This window comes from Babylonia areolata, chromosome 16, assembly GCF_041734735.1.
Source record: "Babylonia areolata isolate BAREFJ2019XMU chromosome 16, ASM4173473v1, whole genome shotgun sequence".
Taxonomy (NCBI): Eukaryota; Metazoa; Mollusca; class Gastropoda; order Neogastropoda; family Buccinidae; genus Babylonia; species Babylonia areolata.
The window spans coordinates 23,600,816-23,628,079 of NC_134891.1; the positions used below are offsets into that span (position 1 = coordinate 23,600,816).

The following is a 27,264-nucleotide window of genomic DNA, read 5'->3' on the forward strand; positions in this document are numbered from 1 at the left end:
GCCTTTTCTTCTATGGAACGAATTACAAAAAAATGGTGCATCCTATGGTTACATATATCCAAACATATAAACAACACAGGAAATGTCAGAAGAACATTCCGATAGACTGCATCATTGATATATAACTTTGACATGGGTAATAAGGGATAATGTCACACTACAAAAACATTCTCAAAGAGAAAAAAGAAAAATAAATAAATAAACAGAATTTAAAAAAAAAAATAAATAAATAAAAAAAAAAAGCACACAGGAAGGAGTTTGTATTATACTCCATGTTTGGTGTTACATATACTTACCATGTTAAACTGATGCAAACTAGGCCTATTGGTTTGCTCTGTTTGGCCAAATTTCGTGCGGCTAACAGTGAAAAGACGAGCCGTCTATATCGTCTGAGTGACTAGATGCTTAATTTGTTTTTCCAGTCAGACTCGGGAGAAAGGGCAAGATCAGGATTCTAACAAGGACCCTCATGGACACCACTGGCAGATAAGCTCTTAACCATTCTGCCACCTTCCTTATAACTAAAGAGGCATGAGTATGTGTACTGTGACAATGACATGTCAGAAGCACCATTTATATATGATAGTCAGTCATGTCCAACTATGACCATCAGAACATGTCAGAAGCACCATTTATATATGACAGTCAGTCATGTCCAACTATGACCATCAGAACATGTCAGAAGCACCGTTTATATATGATAGTCAGTCATGTCCAACTATGACCATCTGAACATGTCAGAAGCACCATTTATATATGATAGTCAGTCATGTCAGTCATGTCCAACTATGACCATCAGAGCATGTCAGAAGCACGGTTTATATATGATAGTCAGTCATGTCCAACTATGACCATCAGAACATGTCAGAAGCACCGTTTATATATGATAGTCAGTCATGTCCAACTATGACCATCAGAACAGCAGAGGAGGCAACTGCTGTTCTGACTACTTGGGCTAGAATTTGATTATAGTGGAGAGTGTCTTGCCCAAGTTACATCCCCACTCTCTTGGCCAAGAGGGTTTTAGGACAGTCGGCGCTGGGATGGTTCCCAAAGGCCAGCTAGCCCACAAGGCTGTAGCACTAAGAGCCAATGCAAATTTGCCTCCTAGTTTGAGAGTCATAGTCCTTCACAAAAGACTAAGCTGTAAATGATTTCCCATCGACGGGAGAAACCATTGATAATACAGCTCTCTTTGCTGTTGGCCCAAATGTAAACTTATGTCAAACTGTGATATAAGCTGAGTGTTGGCCTAAAAGGAATGCCAACAGCACCCAGTGTTCCCAGGCGGTCACCCATCCAAGTACTAACTGGGCCCGATGTTGCTTAACTTTGGTGATCGGACGAGAACTGGTGTTTTCAACATGGTATGGCCGTTGGCACCATTACTGACAACTAAACAACACAGTGATACTGACATGTTAGAAACATCATTATTGACAACTATAACAGTATGTGTACTGTGAAACGAACATGACAGAAGCATCAGTACTGACAACTATAACAGCTTGTGTACTATGACACTGACATGTTAGAAGCATCATTCTTGACAACTGTGACAGTATGTATAATGTGACACTGACATGTCAAAAGCATCAGTATTGACAACTAAACAACACTGTGACACTGACATGGAAAAGAAATTCAAGATCTTTTTGTGCCCTCTCTCATCCTATGGTGACCTCAGTTTCATTTTCACCTTAACTCCAATACCAGTCGTAAGCCCCTGTCAAGGTCTTCAGTGTTAAAAAAAATTCAGGGGGAACAATCACTGGATGGACATGGTGGCAATTTGCACTCCAGTGGCTGTATTCAAGAGAACATCGTGCCTGAGGGTAAATGTGTACCTGCGGGTAATCTGCCTGAGGCAAGGCAAACTGCCTGAGGGTAAGCAATATCCAGTATTCATGAACACAAGAGTCTACCCGTGTGTCTACATACCCGAAGGCAATCTACCCTTACTACCTGCCAAGGGTGACTGCCCACAAAGCAGAGGTAAATATGGCGGATCCTTTTGCAGGATTTTTCTTTCTTTTTTTAAAAGGGAAAACAGGCATGCTTTACAGATAGCATGTGTTTTGCGAACTCTCTCAACAATGTTCCGAGCTGTGGTGCGATGAGAAGTGAAACTGAGAGCATGCGCAGATGGGAATCATCAGGATTTTTTAAAAAAGACGATGGGTTAGCTGTCTGAGCGAACTACGTGTGTCTTAATACGAAGATAACTTATCCTTCAAGGTAAACTGTACGCGCAGGTCCCAACCATGTCAAAGATAACTTGCCTGAAGGCAAAATGAATTTTGTCTTGAATACGGTCCCAGGGAGGCACTCACTCAGTTGGACTCTGTGTGAGTGACATTGTCGGTATGACGCTCAACAGGTGGAGTCCTGTGTATGTTGAATTAGAATGATCATTACTGAATACCACCGAGGAGAGTCAGCAGCAACGGGAGGTTTCCTCTGCTGTGCTGCTACCCTGATGACCAGACATGGCTTTCTAGAATTGTGGCAGATAAAGCTGGGTGCTGCTTTGTAATGCGACTGGGATGAGCAGCATGGGGTTAACGTGGAATGGTGCAGAAGTGAGGGCAGCTGGAAAAAAATGAGAGTCTCACACACACACAAAAAAAACAATAACAAAAACCATGGTTGTAAATAACGTGAGCTTAATATAAATATTCACACACAGCTGCTCAAAAACATCATGAACACACAAACTGCAGAAACTACCTTATTATCCAAATATATGAAGTTGCAATGCATTACCACTTTCCACTTAACTTGTCTTAAGATTCAAGACAAATCATTCAGCACGATTCCAAGTAGTTTTAATAACCCACTTAAACGATCATCATTTAATTGCGTTTTACCGACGACTGCAGTCATTAAGTCATGAACAGAGGCAAGAGTATGAACAATTTATTTTACAGTTCACAGAAAATCGGGGTTATATTTTAAGAAAAATCAAAGAAATGATCAGTGCTCAAGATTTAGATGATAATGCATTGGTATAAGCCACAATACAAGAATTATCCGGTTATGTTGCCACTTCGATTTCTTTGTTTGCAGTGACGTCGCGCGTGCTCAAGAAAGCTGTAAGGGAGAGCATTCACACATGTGGTTTGTCGGCAGGTCATTTGCATTCAAAACGAGGCAATTTTGGTCGCCATGTTAAAAGAATATCTAGGACACGTAGGGAAATAAAACGCGGTCAAATTATTTAAGTTTACAAATTTTGCCACAATGTTTCCTGTTACACCTCAAGGTAAGTCAAGGGGATTGTTTAATTCGAAGTGATTATTCATCAGACACACCGACTGAAGTGTACAGTGTTTTGATTGTGTCGCACCCTACATTGATCGTCTTGGCTCTTGTGTGAACAATGCAAATGCTATTTCAGTATTTGTATTATTATGTAGAATATAAATTTTAATGCACAAATACTTTGCCTATATCTAATACCTCCAGTTCTATGCATCCCCGCCTCGCCAAATATTACAGTTCAGCACAGTTTGCACGTTATTTTGACATCCGAGAGCGCATTGTTGCTACTGATAATTAGTATTTGACAGTTCAGCGAATCCCCACATGCTTGACAATGTGTCTGAGTTCGGATTTCTCAAAATAAACACGCGTGTATGATTTTAAAAAAGAGTTGGGTGTCCGACAGTGTTATCTTTACGACTTAGGAGCCTGTGCCGAACATTTGACTCAATGAAGCATAAAAAGAAAGAAAAAAACAGAAGAAAAATAATGAAATGATGAACAGGGAAAAAAACATGAATATAAACTTGAACATGAGGTGCATCAAGCCTCACCCTCAGTGCAAGGCCTGTTTACTGTTGGTAAGAAAATGTCAGGACCCAATGATAGAAATTTTTTGTATTCATAATGAAGAATCAAGTCCTGAATACATACTCCATAGTACTATTATTCTACAGTTTCTCTGATACAGTGATAGTGATACACATAAAAAAGAATAAAAGTCAAACACTGACACAATGACATTGTTGACAGTTTGTTTCCTCATTGTTTGCAACTTCAGTTGTAAAAGGAATAGTGGTACATCTGCAGTGTAAAAAATGAGGATTGACTCACACAAATTGAATTGTTCTTTATGACTTTTTCACGTTAGCCAGATTCACTCATTCACAGTCAGAACCAGTGCCAGTGATAAGATTGAATAATGAATAAATGATACATCCACCTGAACATCAGTGATTCTGATGTGTAATCTTCAGTGACTTCATTCTTGGGATGTAATATTTGTCATTGGTGCATTTGTTCGAGATTGCGCTTTTACTTTGTTGCATAGAAGCGCAATATAAATATGATGATATTGTAGATAAAAGTGTAACTATAATCACTATAATTTAAGTAAAAACAGAGCAAACAAATGTTATTCATTTTGTGTAAATAATTAGTTTAAAAGGTTACTTGTTTTGTGGTTGTTAGGGGACATCGTGTTAAAACTTGCCTTCCTTCAAAGGAAAAGATTGAATATTCCTATTTTTTGTGGTAGAGCTAATGGAACATCACTGTGATTTTAATCCAGCAGGAAGACAGGGAAAATATGACACAGATGACATACAGTGATATTATGTTAAAATGTGATGCTTTGGAAGTTGCCATGGTGTGTTTTTACTTTAATTATACTTAATTTACATCCAGTACCAGTACTAAAGTAGGTCAACAATGACATTGTGAGATCAGAGGTGTCAGGATGATAGTTTTCCTGTTTAAAAAAAAAAAAAAAAAAAAAAAAAAAATCAGGAGTATGTCACTTCTGTGAACAAGGAGCTGTGAGAATTCATGCTGTATCAGAATGCACAGATTTAAAGATTGCTGGAAATGCTGCTGATTGGGACCTGAAACTGAACGAGTTTTGTTTGAATGATGGCATATTTGCATAAGTACTAGTAGTGTTATTGTTAATGATTTTATCACTGCTCTGTTTTGAGATTGGCTGACCTATGAACTATTGATTTTTATTTAAATCATATTTCATTTTGTATGCAGTTGACTCTTTGAACCTGACCATTTTGATCTTTTGTTCTGTCATGATTTATTAAAAAAATAAAAAATAAAATAAAAAATAAATATATATGTGTGTGTGTGTGTGTGTGTGTGTATAAAAAAGAAAAAGAAAAAAAAGATGCTGTATTCTTTGATGTTTGTGCAGAGTTGTTTTTAAATTTGCTGTTTGTTGTCTCTCTCACTCTTGCTCTTTTTCTCCCTCTCTCACTCTCACTCTCTCTCTCTTTAGTTTTGTAAGTATTTAATGGTTTTAATAACTTTTATGTATACTTTTTATAAACAAATTGTGATTAAAAGATATTTTGAACTGAGTATGGTTTTACTTTGAAGTGTTGACATAGATGCATGCTGCAAAATTGTGTAGATTTTCATTCACTTGTACAATGTATTCATTAACATTAACAACAGAGTGTGGGACTAACAGATACTAGTTCAGTATTTGTAATGTTGATAAGTTTAACTTAGTTAACTAAGGGCACAGGAACAGACATTTTGAAGTTGGTAAGTGGTCAGCACTTCAGAAACCAGTCAAGGGCAACAGCCAGGATGAGGTCGCGTGAAAGCAGTCTGAAGCTGATGTGCAGTGGTATCATCATCATCATTCTGGTATTTTGATGGAGACATTAATATTTGGTTGACCAGTCTCCAGAATTTATTGTAAATTATATGCTTTGTTAAACATGTTTACATTATCATATGACACTCAGACAGAATAGAAGTGAACCATAACCCTGAGATGAGGACTATCATGCATATGTTCTGTGTTGCTGCTTTTGCTTATTTTTATTTGCTTAAAAAAAAATTGTCTTATTGTCAGAGAAGAAAACTTTTGCAAAGCATTAGCAGCTTAAGAGGCAAACATTAAAACAAGTAGTATAAATGGTTATATTGCCATTTGTGTGTATTTAAAACTTTAATGATGTGGTAGTTTTTTTTTGTTTTTTTTTGTTTTTTCTTTGATATTTGAATATATTGTAACTAAATGTAAGGCATGAAATGGACAAGAGTGAGTGGTTTGAGAATGCTCTCACTAGTTTCAGTGACATTATGCACAGTAGTGTTTTGAATGGATTGATTGATGTATGTGTGCTTTCAGTACCATTACTAACAGTAACACTGTAAAATAGCCATGCATTTAATTTTACAACTTATTAAAGTGCTTTGCATCCAGAATTGAATTTGAGAATTGCATGATTTTCTTTTAAGAATAGGACAACAGTGTACAAGCTAGGCTTTGTGAGTGGGCTGTCCATTTAACATCATGTCTTTCATCAGTGCGTATGTGTTCCGTCAGTTCATGTCAGAACATTCCAAGAAGGGGTGGGTGGGAAGGGGGAGCGGGGTAGATGAAAGTTTAGTATTTGCAGGCAAATAGTCTGTCATGTTTCTGAAGAAAGTTTTGTCATTTGAACGCAGTTGATCCACTATTCTGGTGGGACTGAGGAGATGAATAAAAAGTTACGAAATAATGAATTATTCATTTTTAACCAATTCAGTTACTGGTACATACATTTTGGGGATGGGGAGAAGCTGTTTCTCTCATAGGTTAACAATTCAACCTGACTTCTGTTAAGAAAAACACACGTGTACCAGTACTTTTTTTTTTGTTTTGTCTTTTCTTTTTGCTACTGTGATTTCACACATCCTATGCTTGCTTCTTACCGGATGTCAACTTTTTTCCCTGCTGATATCATTTCAGCATGGCAGTTTCAATTTTTATTTTGTCTTTTCACCTCTTTGTGTTTCCCTAGACTAGACATCCGGGAGAAGGACATCTGAATCTTCTCAGCATTTGATCAAGATTTAAAGAGTGCAATTTGGAAAGTGACATTTTAGACAGCAACTCACTAGCTAATCTTTTGTTTATCTAATACTAACAACACTACAGCACCAAGGGTTGTTATATAATTTATGAATATTTACTATTGATTGTTAGAAACCATACTTTTTTAAGTTGCCCCACTTGCTTCCATTTGTGCACGGACATGCACAATTCTTACAAGAAGAATAAATTATTAATATTATAATTGAAACACCAGTGCATTGCTAAGAAACTAGCTGAGTTGGCTAAATGATAGAAAATTCAGCACCATAAGAGAACTACACACAGTGTAACTGCAATGAAAGATTACTTTGGAAAAATATTAGTTAAGTAATTTTAAGCTGACAGCAAGGTGCATTAATTAAAAGTACTGTTTTAAAGTCATCTTATAGAAACAACTTCCGCTGTCATGTTAAAGTCATCATATATGATACAGAGACGACTTCCGCTGTCATGTTATGAGACATTGCCTTTTACATCTCTGACCGCCATTATCTCATGATTATGCTGGGAGTCTAAACATTTGCAAATTTTCTTGATCAGTTTCTGTTAATGACTGTAAATGAAATATCTTCCTGTCGCTACTTGCTCTCTTGTCTGAAATCATTCTGTTCACTCAGTGTTTAGGCTGTCATGCTGGATCAGAGGTTAAGTTTTAATTTGAAGGTCTTGATCAAATCTGATTTTCCATCACTTCCTTTCCTCATCCCTGTATCTCACAGACTGAATTTCTATTTTTGTATTGTCAGTTCAACAACTGTCACAAATAATTTATGGGTTTATGGCAGTGGTGAATCTTAAGACAGTTAAAAAAAAAAAAAAAAAAAAAAAAAAAAACCCACTGAATTTACAGTCGTTTACAAATTAAATTACCAGTGTGTTTATTATTAATCAGCCTGTTTATTTATTAAGTTACAGAAAAGATAGCCAGCATTCACACAATTAATCTTAATATATTTTTATATTCTTCAAAGGTTTATTTTATTTATTTGTTTTGCATTATATTTGATAATTTATATTATATTTGATAATTTATACTGCCAAAATTATGCAGTTTAAAAAAGAAAAGAAAAAAGAACAGTTATGACCCTAATAATGTGTTCCTGGCTGTGGTTTTGTTGTTCTGAGATTCATTTCGTGAAGTTATCTGCAACTAGTTATTTTGAATAGGGTTACAACTCCTGATTATATTCTACTACTTGTCCAGTGAATAAAATAAGCTTTGTAGAGCACTGACTTCCATTGAGTCACAGTGTGTGTGCAGTGTCAGTAATACTTTGTATCATTTTTTAAAAAGTTATACACATACTTGTTAACTATTTCTTAACAATCTTTACAACTTTTATCTTTTTAGATAAAAGTATTCATTCACTTTTACTGATATTTACTAATTTTCTTTCACTGTAGTTTCACTTTCAGTCACCCAGATTAACTATTAAGTATTATTGCTAATTAGTAGTTTTCTTCTTCTGATAATACAATATTAGGAATTACTCATTAAGTTTATTTCAGTTATTTCATGACAAACTGAAGTGGTATTGAAATGTTATGAGGTGAACAAACGGAGGAGACTACAAACACAATACAGAGAACAGAGGAAGTGGCTGTCAGGGGGGATTAATGTTTTCAGATGATTTTATTTCCTCATTTGCTTTTAAGGTTAAATTAACTAGAAGCGTTTTAGATTTATAATATGGAATTGAAAAGAATGATTTCCCTATCTCTGTTCTGTGTGTTCTGTTTGTGAACAAGAAAGAATATTCAGTGAAATAGATTTCTTTATAGTTGAGAATGTTTTAAAATTTTGGTAACCACACTAAAAGTTGATTTTGATGATGTGCACAAGTTGGTGTATAATTGATTAATAATCTTGGCTCTGCAGTTGGTGTGACAAACATCATATGTGAAAAACCTGTAATAAACCACAATCGATGAAGGAAAGTAAAATATGAGTTCTGTGGTTGTAAGGTGAAGAACAGCGAGGATGGATCCAAGTGTTTTGAGCCACACACAGAAAACAGGATGAGTGAAGCCAAAGGGTTTGTGCAACACATATATCACTGTGTCATCCTCTGATAGCTCCTTGCATAGATACAGTGTGAAAGGCACAGTTGGCGTATAATACGCTACGCTACCCTAGTTAACTGTCTCTGGAACAAGCATCACAGTTGGGCCTTCACTTTTCCACAGCCTTTTTTTTTTTTTTTTTTTTTTTTAACAGCACCTTTCACAGGAGCCATACAGGTTTGTTTTTGTTTTTTTCTAGTTTGCAAACAGTAATGTTTTTTCAGTTCCCCAAAATCTTTTTAAAAATAAACCAGGTTTGCAAAAAAAAAAAAAAAAAGTTTGGTCCTATTTTGTGAAGAAAACAACTGGACAACATCCTTTCTGTCAGTGACTGATAAAGCACAGCAGTGAAATGTGCCAGAATTCAAATTTAAATGTAAAATAAGGATTTAAAAATAAAATAAAAAGTAAATGAATAAAATAAAAAAATAATAAAAAAAAGGTTTCTGCCCTTTGGGATTTTAAGATTAAAGGTTTTAAATTTTGCAATCTGAGAGCGGTACTAACCCTCATGATTGAGTTGACAGGTGTAGTATTAACCATATAATGACCGCTGATTAACACCCTGGCCCTTTTCTAATCAGTTTTGATAACTTCTTTGAACAAGAAAACACTTGTCGTAATTTCTTCTCTGGATATCACGGAATCTCCACAATCAGATGCAATTTGTCTAGCTGGACATCACAGTGATAACGTGTGCTTGGAGGAAACTGTTGATTGGTCCACATGAGAGGTTCTAAGTGAAGTGAGGGAGGGAGAGGAGGCTTGATCAGTCAGTGCCTTGTTTTCCCCATAAATCCCACACAGTAATTTGTTGAGGTAACTTTCCCTGTGTGCTGGTTGGTCTTGGCATAAAAGATGGAGTTGTCAGTACTGGTGGATGTCACACAATGGGGTGTGCAGAATGTGTCGGACTATAAGAAATGGAGGTGTTGACACCCTGACCCGTCCTGTTGGGTCTTCTCTTCTTCAACTTGGTGCTGAGTCCTTGCTCATTGGTTCACAGGCTTGAGAGAGACAGTCAGAGGGAGAGTAGTTGCCTTTGGAAAATAATCCCTGCATCTGTTTCGAAAGCTGCGAGAGCTGAGAAGGTTCCAAACAATAGAGATCGGATTATGCATCCTTTTGTTGCTTGTCTTCTAGGCGTCAAGCCTGCTTCCATCATATTGATCTGTTGGAAAAGTGTCCAAGGGAGGACTTGATCGTACTGCACATAAAACTTGTCAGGTTCATAAGACTGTAACGTCTCCATGGAAGGACTTATCATACTGTTCATGTTTATAACTATTGTCTTGATCAGTTTATGAAAGGAGTCTTCATTGCTTTGGTGACTTTGAAACGATATCAGAACAGTTTTTTTGTTTTTTCTTTGTCATTCTGTGGTATGCCCTGTGTTTACCATATTAAAAAACATTTCCTCTGCAAACTTACGTCTGATTAAGAGACATAAAATGATAATGGTTTGTAAACCGCATGTTGGCCCAACTTCACATTGTGATGTTGAGACGTTTTCTTTGTGGGCTCAAACCTTTGTGATCCACACTCTTTTTAATCAAAAGTTTATCATTTGTGATACTTTTTTTCAAAAGTACTTTAATCAGGGACATAGAATTTTTTTTTAATGATAAAAGTAATATATGGTATTTAAAAAAAAAAATTTCAACCTGTGGGAGAATAAGAACACTGCTTACTGTCATGTGTGCATGAGTGGAAGAGGATAAGAATAGAGCGGTACTTCAGTTGTACAAGTATTCTTCCTTTGTTTCTTTTCAAGGTGTTACTTCCACCTTCTTGGGTCAACAGCCGAATGGTAGGTATCCTCAATCTGTCCTTTTACCTTTTCCCAGTCACTACAAGTCTTTGACGTGATATACACTTCTTCTTCAGTCCAGCTGCTTACTTAAAGAATGGTTATCAGTTCTGGACCCCTATATTCTGACTCTGAATTTTGTATATATACTTTTAATCCTTGAATGTTCTTTTCTGTGCCGTTTTGGTATATATCTATATATATACATATATATATATAGATACACCTTCAACTAATACTTCTTGGAGAAGTTTTATCTTCAAACTAATAATATAGGACGTCAGATGCAGATTAATTCCATCTCTTCTAAGGTTTTGGAAAAGCTGAAGACTGGTATTATCTTCAATTTAGCTAAAATTGTGTTTTGGGCTGGGTTTTGTTTTGTATTATCATTATTGTTTATTTTATTTTTTGTTTGTATGTAAATTTTATGAAATGGAAGTTCGAAGTGGAATTGTTTTGTAAGCATGAAGTATGATGAGTTGAGGTACAATGAGAAAGGTGTGTATATATACCGAGGATCTGGCAGCAGATAACAAGCTGTAACTGAATCTGAAATACATTACGCTGTGTATATTTCATCAGAAAGTTAAAAAAAACATTAATAATCAAAGTGCAGATTAGTTGTTGACAAAATGTTTTTTATTGCTGTCTGAATTCAGACAAGATTTTGTCATGCACATCTTGAAAAGGAGTGAAGAGTTGATTTCTCACCTCTCTAACCCCCCACCCCCACCCCCTTTTAATTTTTTTTATTATATTTTTTATTATATAACTTACTAATACCTTTTCCTTCTCCTTCAATACTCACCCATGACCTTCCTATTTATGTCAGGGTTTGTACTGATTTTTACTGATTTCATTTGTTTATTGAAGGCTAACAGGAAATTTATGTGACTTGAAGAAGGGAAAAAAGTGAATATTCAAATTTGAAATGAAATTTGTTCATGAGAAAACAATTAACACTTAGAAGTGTGTCCAGGATTGATGTTTTTTCTTCATTTAAAAAAGAAAGTGGGGGTGGGGGGGGGGACTCATTGACATTATCTTGCTTTTTGACCATTGTATGAGTTGCTCATCAGACAGTGAATTATATCAGCCTAAATGGCGGGTTGACAGTTGAACCAAAGGTGTCAGCACAGGTGGTCTGTGGTGGGCACTAAGCCTCATGTGTATTGCATCATAAATATTAGTATGCTACTCGCAGTTTGCAGTTAACTGCGTGTGTCCTCATTAGAGCACACTTGAAGTGTATGACTTTACAATCACTTTAACATTATTCATGGGGTCTTCTCAAACAGTGAAAACTATCATTCTCATATTGATTTCAAGTCACAGCTGTATTGGAACTATGGAAGTGCAAAGGAATGTTGTCATTTTTAGCCAGATTTTGTTCAAAGCTAAAGTATAGCCTCAGTCTTGGGACAGGACAGCTTGTGTGGTGTGGAAACCTCACCTCTCTTACTATCACATCCTTATCACCCAGCCCTCTTCCATCTAAACACTTATCTCTCTCCAGTGAATTGTAACAAAAAAAAAAAAAAAAAAAAGTTTTTTTATTGAAATTACCATAGTTAAATCATGTGCTATTCATACCAGTTTTGTTTTTCTTCTATTTTTGTTTCTGAAGCTGCTTTGCCGGATTAAAAAAGGTCCATAGAAAAGGAACGGGTGGGATGATCAGCTTTTAAGGATTAAGGGGCTAACATTTAGCGATTCATGCCATTTGTTTTTTGGTTGATTTATTGTGTTTTTTGTTTGGTTTGGTTTGATGCTGGCTGGCTTGCAAGCAATTATGCATCTCTGTTCTGCTTTGCACTGCTTGTCTTTTGTTGTGCTGTCTTGGTTGCGCCAAATTAATCGTAATGCCATGGCTTTTAGCAGTTTGTCCGCAGCTGTCTTATTGTTATAATCACTCCTCACATTCTGAAATTTATCATAGTTGCCACATCTTTTACTTTGATGCCCCCCACATCCCACTTTAGTATTTGTTTTTTGGTGTGCGTAAGATTGTGAAGTTTTGCTCCCTTGTCTCTGTGACCTACTGTCCATGTCTGGCGTCCCCAGTTTGATGTGTTGTCAGTGTTTCCCTCTCCATGTCATGTGTGTGAATTCGGATCAACAGTCATTTCCTAGAGTCAGGCACATTACAGAGCTGTAATAGTTGTTGGTGAACAGTGTTGGTGGACGGTAGCAGTTTTGTTAGTGAACTGTGTGTGGGTGGATCTTTTCTTTGTCTCAGCACATTACAGAGCCATGACCATTTTTAGACTGCAATGTGCTGCAGGACTGAGTTTTCAGGAGTAGTATTGAAAGCAGGCATGGTGGGGGAAGCCGGTCTGTTTATAGTTGAATCAGAGATAAGTGCTGGGATGGGCAGTGTTAACACACACATGCTTATGGAAGAAGTTGATAGGGAATGGTGGATATTTCATCCAGCACCTAATGTTTCCTTTTAGGATGGGATTGGATATCATATGTAACATCCAGAATTGCTTGCTTTGTAATGGATGCATTTTGGAAAACAGAAAACAGTGTCAAAAGTTGTCATTTGTTCTGGGTTTTTTAAACTGCACACCGGGGAATGCACATCGTGATGGTAGCTGTGAAAAATTTTGTCATTAGCCTGTGATAGAATGCCAGCTGTGACCTGGCATTGTCAGAATTTTGTATAGGGTCAGATAGAGGCAGGTTCTGTTTTGTTGAGCTGCACATTTCTTTATTCAAGCATTTCATCGGATCCAACCAGTTGTATATTCAAACAAACCTTGAAATGGCTGATGGAATCCAGTCTGTTGTTCTCACTGTGGCAGAATTGACTGGTGCCAGGAACTTGGTCCCAGAAAATACGTGTTTTCACCTTGACCTTAGCCATTTTTTCACATGGAAATTCATCTTCTTTTTTTTTATCTTTTTTTTTCCTTGTGCTGTAAAAAAAATCTATTGTCAACTCTCATTCAGTTTCTTCATTGTGAATGTCAGAGTGTCTTTGCAAATAGAAGACATTGACGTGAGACCTGTCCTCAGGCTTTAGTTCTAAGCCAGTGGCAGCACTGACTGCTGTCTGCAAGGAAAGGTTTTATTGATCTCTGACAACACCCACTGCACAACGGAGGGGAACAGAAGTAATAATGGTATCATTGATTAACAGAAAGGCTGAACAGTCAGCTAGGGAAGAGAGGGGGGAAAAGTGGGATGTAGGATTGCCGGCAAAACAAGCTAGAGAAGAAAAGAATTTATCATTGCAGACCTCGGTAATTTTGTTTTTGTCCATATTTCTCTCTGCACTTTTTTGACACTTTGTAGTGTGTGGTTGTATGAGACTGTGTAAGTGGGTGCATGTATGCTGGTCATATCATGGATTGTACATTTGTAGAATAAATGAATGTTTGGTCTTTGAGGTTGGGATATTCAACTAGTTGCACATAATTTTGAACCTGGCTTTGGCATATATACTGGTATATTATATGGCTTCTGTACTTGTAATTCCATTACAGCTTATGGTGAGTGACTTATATATGATGCTGTTCAGATAGATGATAATGATGAAAGAAGAGAACAACTTTTTTCTTCTTTAAAAAAAAAAAAAAAAAAGGAAGGCGGGTGGTGTGTCTGAAGTGACATTAAACTTTGATGGCCAACACAGTGACAGAAACTTGGGAAGTAACCTTAAAAGTTAAACTGTGTTGTAAGCAAGATCCTCCAGTCAATTTCCTCAACAACCTTATCGTTACCTTAGTTGGGGGTCAACTCAGTGGCAAAACTTAGGGCCGCAACCTTAATGCCCTGATAACCAGATTAGGCGGCTGAACGAGCTCTGGCTTGCTACTTGGAAAAGTGATTTTGAACAAAGATATAAAAAGAGAGGGGGTGGGTTTGGGCAAGAGGGGAGGGGGGGGGGGGAGAAAGGGCAGTGGAGAGGGTTGGGTTTTATTGTTCTGTGCTGACTGCATGAGTTTGAAGTGGTGATAAAAGGATAGACCCTGACTCCAGTGTGAAGTGTGCTGTGAATCCAGTGAACTCACCCTCCCCAGTTTCTCTTTTGGAGTCTGATTCTGTTTCACAATAATTATGTACTGCCACTGATTTTGTGTTTCGTTAGTCATGTGGTAATCTTCGATTATGCTATAGGTGTTCATTCAGAATGGTTTTGTATTCACTTATTAGATAATGGGAAATGTAGTTTTCTGTGTTTGAAATGAACATTCCATACTGTGTTATGTAAAGTAGTACATTTAATTCCCTACAGAGAACCTCAAAATACTTGAACTGCTTTCTGGAAGTACAGGAGCATGAGTAGCTCTCACTGTCTCTGTTGTTCTATCTCTTTCACTGATGTCACTTTGTATTACTTTGTTTCATACTGTTTTTACACATTTTAGGACATTTTTGCTTTGTCTACTCGAATGAAGGAAACAATCTAAAAGATGAGATACAACCTCCCCCTCCTATCCCTCCATCTCATTCTTTCCATTCTAGCCATTGTTTTTAATGAGGCTCTGATAATCCTTTGCTGTGTGTGTTACAGTGCTCCCTGTTTTTTGATTGGCTGTATAAGCTATCATGCTGTTTGATTTATTGATTTGATCATCATAACATGTCTGGGCTTCTGATAGGGTGATGCTGTAGCAGAGCGACATTTATTGTGGCAAAAGAACAATTGTTGCAAGGCTGGACTTTGACTCAAGTATCAAGGTGACACTTTGTAGCAACAAAAGCTACATTTTGTAGCAGTGAAGAAACTGACACATAGCTGCACTTTTTAGATAGGATTTTTTTTTTCCTCGTTTACTGACAAAGTGACCTGGAAATATGGTATGTGGTACTTGTAGTAATTGATGAAAGCTGCTCATACTCATAGTAAGATGCCAGTTATGAGTACACTGGGGCATACTGCTGCACCGTGATGGGAGTGGATGAGTCTTTTCTTTTATTTCTTTTATTCCCAGAACTGGGCTATAATTATTTTCTGTGTATTTGTTACTGTTATTTTTTTATATTTTGTTTTTACGTTCTGATAAGATCAAGATGTGAGCCTTTTGGTATTGGAGAACATTTTCATGGGATCATGTTTTCCCTTCATTTAAAAATAAAAAAAAATTCTTTTTTTTTTTCTTTTTTTTATTTTTATAATCTGGTCTGATCTGTTGGGTTTGGGAGAGGGTCAGTCTGTTTAGGAGCTCTTCAGAACTTTTGGACACACATTTCTCATTCTGTAACTTTTTTTTTTTCTTTTTTCCCCCCCTAGTCATTGTTTATTTTATCCTGTTACCATGTCCATTGCCAGAGGCTCCATTTGCTGAAAAAACATCATCAGCTGTCGTGGAGTAAATGATATTTTTTATATCATCTTTATTTTTTCTTGTGTTAGTTGAGCAAAATTTTGTCCTCTAATTATTTTTTTTCCTGACCTTAATCAAAGATTTGCCTGTGAGTTTGATTAAACAAAATCGACAAACTTGGACTAGGGAGATCTGAAGAATGGGAGAACTAGAGAATATTCTACACTATCAGTTACTGGAACACTATACAAGCATGGCAAACCAGTGTTGCTTACTTAAAATATGGAAACCAGCCAAATGATTATTATGACAGGATTATATTAGGAGACTTTTTATTGATGGTAATGACTCGTGGAGAATCACTCTGTTCGTTTAGGTGATCCATCAGTGTTGCTGATGCTAATGTGTTTCATTGAATTAGCGAATAGGTGTTGTTGTTTTTTTTTACTATCAAAAATTGGCTCATTATGAAAAATTACACTGTTGAATTTATTCCTGCATATGGGGCAATAAATGAAATGAAATTTGAAATTTAAACTTTTTCTTATACTTTCACTTTCAGCGTACAGTTATGTTGGTTAAAACTAAGTGGTTGTTGCATTGTCACACATTAGCACAAGCATTGACATTGCATTTACTTTGACGAATGTCTGTGAATTAATTACAGGACTGGGGGAAAGAAACACACAATTTTGAAAGCATCAGTTGCTGTCACAGAAAAGGCTCATGTTAATAAAAAAAAGAAAAAAAAAAAAGTATAGGCATTTCAAACCATCATACATGTCATAAATGGTGCCTAGCCATATCCACAACAGAGAAAAATGCATTTGGCAGTATTTTGCAATTTACCAATTAACTTCGAAATGAAACAGATGTGGATGATACCTGACAGAGAGAGAAAAACCTCTTTTTTGTGTGTGCTTCAGTGATTGATTCAGTTTAACTTATTCGGCATGAAAGGCTTTTTTGTTGTTTGATTTTTGGCAAAGCTGACATCAGCAGTCAGTAACTAAAGCCGCTTTGGACACTTAGCTTGTATCATGGATCAGTCTGACATGAAAACTGCAGCATTATTTGAAGTTTGTTGTTAGAATTGCATCATTCAGTCATTGATCAACCTTTCATCTGAAAACTTTTTTTGATTTGGTATCACTGCTCAACTAGAGAGGAAGGAAGCTTTTACATCTGAGTTCAGAAATAATGTCTGTACTGCATAATTTTTTTAATATTTTTATTATTATTAAAACTGACTGCAGTGGTGCTACCCCCAGAATTAGAAATAGATTAATAGAGAGTGCAGATGAATACATACAGTTGAGGGGACACTTGTACTTTTTCCAGTTCATCATGCAGTTAAAGGGCAATGGTCATATTCTTGATGAGAAGAGCTGGGAGCTGTTCATATTTTTTTCTTTCTTTTTATTTTTATATAAAAGGCATTTCATCACTCCCAGACTGTATGTTCTTTGATGGGAGACCGTTTTTTTTGCTATTAAACTGTGTTATGAAACAGCTGTTTTGCTGCGTAATTCATCGTCCCAAAAGAGCGACCAAAATGTCTTGTGTGTGCAACAGGAAATGATAGATGATAGAATGTATCCAGTGAACTTGATGTATGTAGCTATGTTTTTGTTATATTATTTAATTTTTTTTTGTATTATGGCAGTTGAAGGAAACTCTATTTTTTATTATAAGTTAGGCTGGGTCACATTCCCCCCCCACCCCCCCCCCACCCCCCACCCCCTGTTTTCTATTAAGTAATACATCTGGTTGATGTCATCAGACATACAGTGATATATTACCTTATTGATGTGACCAGACTGGGGAAGTGACTAAATCTAGGCAGTTGCTTCTTAGTCACTGTTGGGCATGGAAATAAGGAAGGAGATGATGCAGTTAAATGGAAGACCAGAATGTTGTCAGTATTCCTAAATTCTGGAGTTTTATTGAACAGAGTGGGTGCCAGTGAGGGATTGAGGCGAGACTGGTATGTTTGTTGTCATTGTTCTTAATCTCAGGAGATTTTCTGAACAGAGTGGGTGCCCATGAGGGATTGGTTTTATTGAACAGTGTCCATGATGGATTGAAGGCAGACTGGAATGTTGTCAATGTTCCTAATATCTGGAGATAAATTGAACAGTGTGGGTGTCAGTGACAGGCATTTAGGACGGACTGGAATGTTGTCAGTGTTCCTTAACTCAGATGTATTGAACAGAGTAGGTGTTGCTGAGGGGTATTGAGGGCAGACTGGAATGTTGTCAGTGTTCCTTAACTCTTGAGATGTATTGAACAGAGTAGGTGTTGCTGAGGGGTATTGAGGGCAGACTGGAATGTTGTCAGTGTTCCTTAACTCTTGCCATGTGCTGAACAGAGTGGGTGCCCTTGAGGGATTGAGGCCTGGCGGGAATAATGTTGTGTTCCTAATCTCTGGAGATTTATTGAACAGACTGGGTGTCCATGAGGGATTAAGTTTTTGGAACAGAGTGAATGTCCAATAGGGATATAGAATGGAAGATGCACAGTATGGGGAGTTATTTTGTAGAATGTACCTACAGTAAATTGCCCATACTCTCTACTCAGTCATTTTTAAAAATTTTTTGTTATTTTTCATTTTCAAGGCCAAACCCAGTGCTATTACACAAGTACATCTACATTACCAACATAACAGTCAGACAGCTGAATTGTCAGGCTGAACAGGGTAATGATAACATAACTGGATGACTGTTAAGCAAAAGAAAGTTTGACAAGAGTAAGAGCCAAATGCTATTAACAGAGGTTACAAGAAAAACAGGAACGAAGGTAGGGGACAGGACATTACTGCCACTGAAGCTGTTGCTGACAGGTGTTTTGGACCTTGACCTACACTCCAGTCAGAAAATACACACAGACAGACAGTAGCAGAGGGCGTCTGTACACAAAGTTCCAGTTCCCAGGGCATGGCAGTGACATGTCCCCAGCCCTGCCTTCCTGGCAGACAGGGCCCATCCCTCTTGGTCTGGCTACAGACATCAAAATGTGTGCTATAGCTCCACCCTGTGCAGAAGCCTTGCAGAAGAACTAACCTGTGTGCGTGTTGATGTGACTGAGTAGAGGGCAGACATTGATCAATGTGTTTTGTGTCTCCTTTTTCACATTGTTGCACCTTTTCTGTTAACAGCTGGGGGTGTGCTGTTCTAAAGACAGAAGAGCAGGGCGGACAGTATTGATGTGACTCAGTTTACCTTGATTGTGTGCTGCCGTTGGCAAGCCTGGAGGAATATGAGATGAAGACTGACTTAACCCTTTCATCACTGAAGGCGACTGTAGTGGATGAGACTGAGCTGTTGGGTCGGTCCTCGCTTCACTCATTCTCGCCAGTTCAGTCTGCAGAGCTGCCAGCCTGTTAACTAGAACCACTCTGTGGCTGCCTGGTCTGGGCGCTTCAGCTTGACCACAAACCATTCATTCACCATTCCAAAATGTTTGAGTTGAGGAGCAAAAGTGAACGAAAAGAGGGGTGGTGGGGGGGTCTTTTTGACTTTCCTCATTGATCTTGAAGTAGTGTCATGTCATGCAGTCATTTAACTTGTGTGTGGGTAAAACCTTTTGGTATGCCCTGTAACCCCTGCAGGTTTTGACTTGTCTGCCTGCTTGAAATGGTTTCCCTTGTCAGTCAGCAGTGCTGCCAGTCAGACAGTCACTGCTGTTCTTACCAGACGTGGAACTGGGAAGTGTTTTGGTCACAAACATCCTGAAGGTTGCCCGGCCATCTAGGGTAGTTGAGAGAGAAAGAAAGGGTGGCAGCTCTGAGTCTGGATAATGCTGTAGGATATCAAAGGGGAGAGTTGGCCTTCTGTCTGTCCAGCCTTCACATGTCCTAAACACCGTAAAGGGCCACGATAGTTACTGTTACAAGAAATAAGTAAGTTAGTTTAAGCTACTGTTACTGCTGTATCTCTTAGGCTTGTGGTTTTTTGTTTCTGTTTTTATCTCTATGTGTGTATATATATATATAAATGTGGAGTGATGGCCTAGAGGTAACGCCGTCCACCTAGGAAGCAAGAGAATCTGAGCGCACTGGTTTGAATCACGGCTCAGCCGCCGATATTTTCTCCCCCACCACTAGACCTTGAGTGGTGGTCTGGATGCTAGTCATTTGGATGAGACGATAAAGCAAGGTCTCATGTGCAGCATGCACTTAGCGCATGTAAAAGAGCCCATGGCAACAAAATGGTTGTTCCTGGCAAAATTCTGTAGAAAAATCCATTTCTATAGAAAAAAACAAAACTGCATGCAGGAAAAAATACAAAAAAAAAAAAAAAAGGGTGGCGCTGTAGTGTAGTGATGCGCTCTCCCTGGGGAGAGCAGCCCGAATTTCACACAGAGAAATCAGCTGCGATAAAAAGGAATACAAATACATATATACACACACACACATACACACACACACACATGATTTATATATATGTGTGTATATATATATATATATATATATATATATATTCTCTTTCTGTATATATCTATGTATATATATGCCCACATTGGTGAAACAAAGATTTTTATACATGGTTACCTTGTCAGTAATCTTGCTGATGTAAATATGGTGTAGTTCCTGTTTGAACACTGTAGGCAGTTGCAGAGCTGTGCTGGCAGAGTGATAGGCTCTTCCAAGTGACCTGTCATCTTTTGTATTTGTTATTGAACTGTGTGTTCATGTCCAGAGTGAATGACGAAAGAATGTATTACATTTTCTGTTGAGGAATTTGTGATGCCCTGGCTGTAGTTGCACAGGATGTTCAGAACAAAAGCAGTGATGCTGTTCTACATCCAATGGCATCCATCTCTTGTCATGTGTGCACAACACCTTCAGAAACGTTACAGAGCTCATACCTTGCATCCACCCATTATCACACTTGACCTCATGATGTGTCACTGTGGGGCTGAGGCCTGGTGTCAGGGTCACACAGCATGCAGGCACATCACAGCTCCTGTTTTCAGTCTGAGCTTTCACAAGCGCATACACATGCAGAACATGAAATATGCATGTTAAAAATCCTATAAAAAGTATAATCCATGTCAGTGTATGGTGACTTATGGAAACATGAACATATGTTACCCAGCATACACACCCCTGAAAACAGAGTAAGACTGCTTAAATGATGGGGTAAAAACAGCCATAGTCTTAAAATCCCTACTGAAATTTGAATGTGCAAGTTGCAACCTATGAAAGGGGTTTAGAGGTGTGGGGAAAATCTGATCATCACCCAAATTTTGATGACATACAATGATTGATGATTGCTTGAACCATGTTGGAATTCAGGAACCAAAGGTGATCTGACCGGATTAAGGCTGCTGGGAAGAGAGTCTCAGCATTGTGTAGGACTTGTGGTGGAATTAAGAAATAGCTATCCAGCCTGAATGGTGGTGGATTTTCAAGTTGTCAGTGGCTTGTCACTGTGGCCCTTGTGGCCCTATCGTCTCTATCAGTAGTCTGTCACTGTGGCCCTTGTTGTGGCCCTACTGTCTCCATCAGTGGTCTGTCACTGTGGCCCCTGTTGTACCCCTACTGTCTCCACCAGTGGTCAGTCACTGTGGCCCTTGTGGCCCTACTGTCTCCACCAGTGGTCAGTCACTGTGGCCCCTGTTGTACCCCTACTGTCTCCATCAGTGGTCTGTCACTGTGGCCCTTGTTGTGACCCTGCTGTCTCCATCAGTGGTCTGTCACTGTGGCCCTTGTGACCCTACTGTCTCCATCAGTGGTCTGTCACTGTGGCCCTTGTGGCCCTACTGTTTCCATCAGTGGTCTGTCACTGGCCCCTGTTGTACCCCTACTGTCTCCATCAGTGGTCTGTCACTGTGGCCCTTGTGGCCCTACTGTCTCCATCAGTGGTCTGTCACTGTGGCCCTTGTTGTGGCCCTTGTGGCCCTACTGTTTCCATCAGTGGTCTGTCATTGTGGCCCTTGTTGTGGCCCTACTGTTTCCATCAGTGGTCTGTAACTGTGGCCCTACTGTTTCCATCAGTGGTCTGTCACTGTGGCCCTTGTTGTGGCCCTACTGTCTCCATCAGTGGTCTGTCACTGGCCCCTGTTATGCCCCTATTGTCTCCATCAGTGATCTGTCACTGTGGCCCTTGTTGTGGCCCTTGTGGCCTACTGTCTCCATCAGTGGTCTGTCACTGTGGCCCTTGTTGTGACCCTTGTGGCCCGACTGTCTCCATCAGTGGTCTGTCACTGTGGCCCTTGTGGCCCTACTGTCTCCATCAGTGGTCTGTCACTGGCCCCTGTTATGCTCCTATTGTCTCCATCAGTGATCTGTCACTGTGGCCCTTGTTGTGGCCCTTGTGGCCTACTGTCTCCATCAGTGATCTGTCACTGTGGCCCTTGTGGCCCTACTGTCTCCATCAGTGGTCTGTCACTGTGGCCCTTGTTGTGGCCCTACTGTCTCCATCAGTGGTCTGTCACTGGCCCCTGTTGTACCCCTACTGTCTCCATCAGTGGTCTGTCACTGTGGCCCTTGTTGTGGCCCTACTGTCTCCATCAGTGGTCTGTCACTGGCCCCTGTTGTACCCCTATTGTCTCCATCCTACTTTTCCATCAGTGGTCTGTCACTGGCCCCTGTTATGCTCCTATTGTCTCCATCAGTGATCTGTCACTGTGGCCCTTGTTGTGGCCTACTGTCTCCATCAGTGATCTGTCACTGTGGCCCTTGTGGCCCTACTGTCTCCATCAGTGGTCTGTCACTGTGGCCCCTGTTGTACCCCTATTGTCTCCATCAATGATCTGTCACTGTGGCCCTTGTTGTGGCCCTACTGTCTCCATCAGTGGTCTGTCACTGTGGTCCATGTTGTGGCCCTACTGTCTCCATCAGTGGTCTGTCACTGTGGCCCCTGTTGTGCCCCTACTGTCTCCATCAATGATCTGTCACTGTGGCCCTTGTTGTGACCCTACTGTCTCCATCAGTGGTCTGTCACTGTAGCCCTTGTACCCCTACTGTCTCCATCAGTGGTCAGTCACTGTGGCCCCAGTTGTATACCTACCGTCTCCATCAGTGGTCTGTCACTGTGGCCGTTGTTGTGACCCTACTGTTTCCATCAGTGGTCTGTCACTGTGGCCCTTGTTGTGACCCTGCTGTCTCCATCAGTAGTCTGTCACTGTGGCCCTTGTTGTGTCCCTACTGTCTCCATCAGTGGTCTGTCACTGTGGCCCTTGTTGTGGCCCTACTGTCTCCATCAGTGGTCTGTCACTGTGGCCCTTGTTGTGGCCCTACTGTCTCCATCAGTGGTCTGTCACTGTGGCCCTTGTTGTGTCCCTACTGTCTCCATCAGTGGTCTGTCACTGTGGCCCTTGTTGTGACCCTGCTGTCTCCATCAGTGGTCTGTCACTGTGGCCCTTGTTGTGACCCTGCTGTCTCCATCAGTGGTCTGTCACTGTGGCCCTTGTTGTGGCCCTACTGTCTCCATCAGTGGTCTGTCACTGGCCCCTGTTGTGCCCCTGTTGTCTCCATCAGTGGTCTGTCACTGTGGCCCTTGTGGCCCTACTGTTTCCATCAGTGGACTGTCACTGTGGCCCTTGTGCCCCTACTGTTTCCATCAGTGGTCTGTCACTGTGGCCCTTGTTGTGGCCCTACTGTCTCCATCAGTGGTCAGTCACTGTGGCCCTTGTTGTGGCCCTACTGTCTCCATCAGTGGTCTGTCACTGTGGCCCTTGTGGCCCTACTTTTCCATCAGTGGTCTGTCACTGTGGCCCTTGTTGTGGCCCTACTGTCTCCATCAGTGGTCAGTCACTGTGGCCCCTGTTTTGACCCTGCTGTCTCCATCAGTGGTCTGTCACTGTGGCCCTTGTTGTGACCCTGCTGTCTCCATCAGTGGTCTGTCACTGTGGCCCTAGTTGTGGCCCTTGTGTCTCCATCAGTGGTCTGTCACTGTGGCCCTTGTTGTGACCCTGCTGTCTCCATCAGTGGTCTGTCACTGTGGCCCTAGTTGTGGCCCTTGTGACCCTATTGTCTCCATCAGTGGTCTGTCACTGTGGCCCTTGTGACCCTACTGTCTCCATCAGTGGTCTGTTACTGTGGCCCTTGTGACCCCACTGTCTCCATCAGTGATCTGTCAATGTGGCCCCTGTTGTACCCCTACTGTCTCCATCAGTGGTCTGTCACTGTGGCCCTTGTTGTGACCCTGCTGTCTCCATCAGTGGTCTGTCACTGTGGCCCTAGTTGTGGCCCTTGTGTCTCCATCAGTGGTCTGTCACTGTGGCCCTTGTTGTGGCCCTACTGTCTCCATCAGTGGTCTGTCACTGTGGCCCTTGTGACCCTATTGTCTCCATCAGTGGTCTGTCACTGTGGCCCTTGTTGTAGCCCTACTGTCTCCATCAGTGGTCTGTCACTGTGGCCCTTGTGGCCCTACTGTTTCCATCAGTGGTCTATCACTGTGGCCCTTGTTGTGACCCTTGTGGCCCTACTGTCTCCATCAGTGGTCTGTCACTGGCCCCTGTTATGCCCCAATTGTCTCCATCAGTGATCTGTCACTGTGGCCCTTGTTGTGGCCCTTGTGGCCTACTGTATCCATCATTGATCTGTCACTGTGGCCCTTGTGGCCCTACTGTCTTCATCAGTGGTCTGTCACTGTGGCCCTTGTTGTACCCCTATTGTCTTCATCAGTGGTCTGTCACTGGCCCCTGTTGTGCCCCCATATGTCTCCATCAGTGATCTGTCACTGTGGCCCTTGTGGCCCGACTGTTTCCATCAGTGGTCTGTCACTGTGGCCCTTGTTGTGGCCCTACTGTCTCCATCAGTGGTCTGTCACTGTGGCCCTTGTGGCCCTACTTTCTCCATCAGTGGTCTGTCACTGTGGCCCTTGTTGTACCCCTACTGTTTCCATCAGTGGTCTGTCACTGTGGCCCTTGTGACCCTACTGTCTCCATCAGTGGTCTGTTACTGTGGCCCTTGTGATCCCACTGTCTCCATCAGTGATCTGTCAATGTGGCCCCTGTTGTACCCCTACTGTCTCCATCAGAGGTCTGTCACTGTGGCCCTTGTGGCCATACTGTTTCCATCAGTGGTCTGTCACTGTGGCCCTTGTTGTGACCCTGCTGTCTCCATCAGTGGTCTGTCACTGTGGCCCTTGTTGTGGCCCTTCTGTCTCCATCAGTGGTCTGTCACTGTGGCCCTTGTTGTGGCCCTACTGTCTCCATCAGTGGTCTGTCACTGTGGCCCCTGTTGTACCCCTACTGTCTCCATCAGTGGTCTGTCACTGTGGCCCTTGTGGCCCTACTGTCTCCATCAGTGGTCTGTCACTGTGGCCCTTGTGGCCCTACTGTCTCCATCAGTGGTCTGTCACTGTGGCCCCTGTTGTACCCCTACTGTCTCCATCAGTGGTCTGTCACTGTGGCCCTTGTGGCCCTACTGTCTCCATCAGTGGTCTGTCACTGTGGCCCTTGTGGCCCTACTTTCTCCATCAGTGGTCTGTCACTGTGGCCCTTGTTGTGGCCCTTGTGGCCCTACTGTCTCCATCAGTGGTCAGTCACTGTGGCCCCAGTTGTATACCTACTGTCTCCATCAGTGGTCTGTCACTGTGGCCCTTGTTGTGGCCCTTGTACCCCTACTGTCTCCATCAGTGGTCTGTCACTGTGGCCCTTGTTGTGACCCTACTGTCTCCATCAGTGGTCTGTCACTGTGGCCCTTGTTGTGGCCCTGCTGTCTCCATCAGTGGTCTGTCACTGTGGCCCTTGTTGTGGCCCTACTGTCTCCATCAGTGGTCTGTCACTGTGGCCCTTGTTGTGGCCCTACTGTCTCCATCAGTGGTCTGTCACTGGCCCCTGTTGTGCCCCTGTTGTCTCCATCAGTGGTCTGTCACTGTGGCCCTTGTGGCCCTACTGTCTCCATCAGTGGTCTGTCACTGTGGCCCTTGTGGCCCTACTGTCTCCATCAGTGGTCTGTCACTGTGGCCCTTGTGGCCCTACTTTCTCCATCAGTGGTCTGTCACTGTGGCCCTTGTGGCACTGACTGGCTTCTTCCCACCTGAGGGTTGTGGAGTCAGCATCTTTAAGGCGCTCATTTTTCAGCAGTATTGGCTGACTTTTCTTTGAATAGATGTGTTTTTCTTACTTGTCTAATGTCAAGTGAAAGGAGTGCAGAGATGGGCTTACTGAGTGTCGCAGTCATCATCACTTTCATTGACAGCCTTGGGGGTGGGGGGGTGCACACAAACAGAATAAAAAAAATTTTTAAATGGGGGAAGGGGGGGGGGGAGTGAAAAATGAATGAAGTAAAGGGCAGCAAAAGCAAATGAAAGCTAGACTATGATGTGATGGTGTAGACATATTCTGACTTTGCTTGCCCTCACTGTTCAGGGAAATAGTCCGGAGTAACCCAGTATTATATATTATATAGCCATATTGGAAAATCTTTGAAACTGACAACTAGTGGCTGCAGACCTTGTGGAAAAACAAAGATTCAGTCAGAAACGAATGGGGGCACCTTTTTTCATGGGTTGACAAACCAGACAGTGGACAGGATGTAACTTCAACAGTTGGTGGGCCCATAACCGGCTGTGGAAGTACTCAAGTTCAGAAGAAGAAAAAAACATGCTCAACTGAAAAGATGGCAGGGTGTCGCAAATGTATATTTGAGATTGCAGAAAAAAGACGGTGAGCGAACCTCTCCGTATGAAAGAAAGTATGCCACCAGATCTTTGGTCAAGAATGGAATAAACAGTGGTCATGTTTACAAGGACAGAAAGGGGGAAAACTTTGTGCAAGTATGTATTCTCCAACAGTAATGGTGGCCGTGATGATTGTCAATTGAATGAAAAGTAAGAATATAGTGTTCCTGAAAATTGTTGAAAATGTCGGTTTATTTCTGATTTTGACATTTGTCGCCTACGGTCAGGTTTTTGGGAAGGTGTGTATGACAGGTGGTGGGGATTGGGGAGGGAGGCTTGTGTCTGAGACCTGGTGTCATTTATAGTTGGATGGAGTGGGGTGTTGGTCAGATATACTCATTGTGTTAGACATGTTCCTTTTTGGGGTCTTGGACATCATTCACCACTGTTACACATCACACCTGATTATAACTTCGGATACATTGTATTTTTCTTCAACCTGAATTTTTTCTTTTCTTTTCGTAGTAGTAGTTTGATTTTTAGCCCTCTTGATAAAGTGATTGGCAGCTATGATGTTGCCAGTAGATGTTGATGTTGGCTGGGCCGTTGAAGCCGTGATGCGGAACCAGAACAGAATTGTTGGTGACTTGTTTAACATTCCCCTTTTAA

General features: G+C 40.8%; 2 protein-coding genes and 1 non-coding gene across 23 annotated transcripts in view; 1 reads left to right on the forward strand and 2 right to left on the reverse strand.

Annotated features, from left to right (window-relative positions):
• LOC143291245 (methyltransferase HEMK2-like) overlaps positions 1 to 3,094 on the reverse strand; it is a 14,422-nt gene extending 11,328 nt beyond the window's left edge. The window contains exons 1-2 of one of the 7 annotated variants that reach the window (XM_076601037.1): positions 3,025 to 3,094; positions 2,283 to 2,592 (exon numbers count right to left, since the gene is read on the reverse strand). The gene's annotated coding sequence lies outside the window, so the exon portion shown is untranslated. The other 6 variants (XM_076601039.1, XM_076601034.1, XM_076601036.1 and 3 more) reach the window with 6 other exon arrangements.
• Positions 1,263 to 1,381, reverse strand: LOC143291347 (5S ribosomal RNA). Its single transcript, XR_013056519.1, has one exon. It is a non-coding gene; the product is annotated as a 5S ribosomal RNA (ribosomal RNA).
• Positions 3,095 to 3,139: 45 nt separating the features above from the next.
• Positions 3,140 to 27,264, forward strand: part of LOC143291246 (protein argonaute-2-like) — a 75,651-nt gene continuing 51,526 nt past the window's right edge. For 12 of the 15 annotated variants that reach the window (XR_013056488.1, XR_013056489.1, XR_013056491.1 and 9 more), the window contains exons 1-3: positions 3,162 to 3,265; positions 10,701 to 10,736; positions 19,176 to 19,345. Coding sequence is in view for 11 of the 15 variants with exons in the window: in XM_076601046.1 (XP_076457161.1) it covers positions 19,282 to 19,345 (64 nt within the window). In the remaining 4 variants the exon portion in view is untranslated. Of the gene's footprint in view, positions 3,266 to 10,700; positions 10,737 to 19,175; positions 19,346 to 27,264 lie in introns of all 15 variants that reach the window. The other 3 variants (XM_076601048.1, XM_076601043.1, XM_076601053.1) reach the window with 3 other exon arrangements.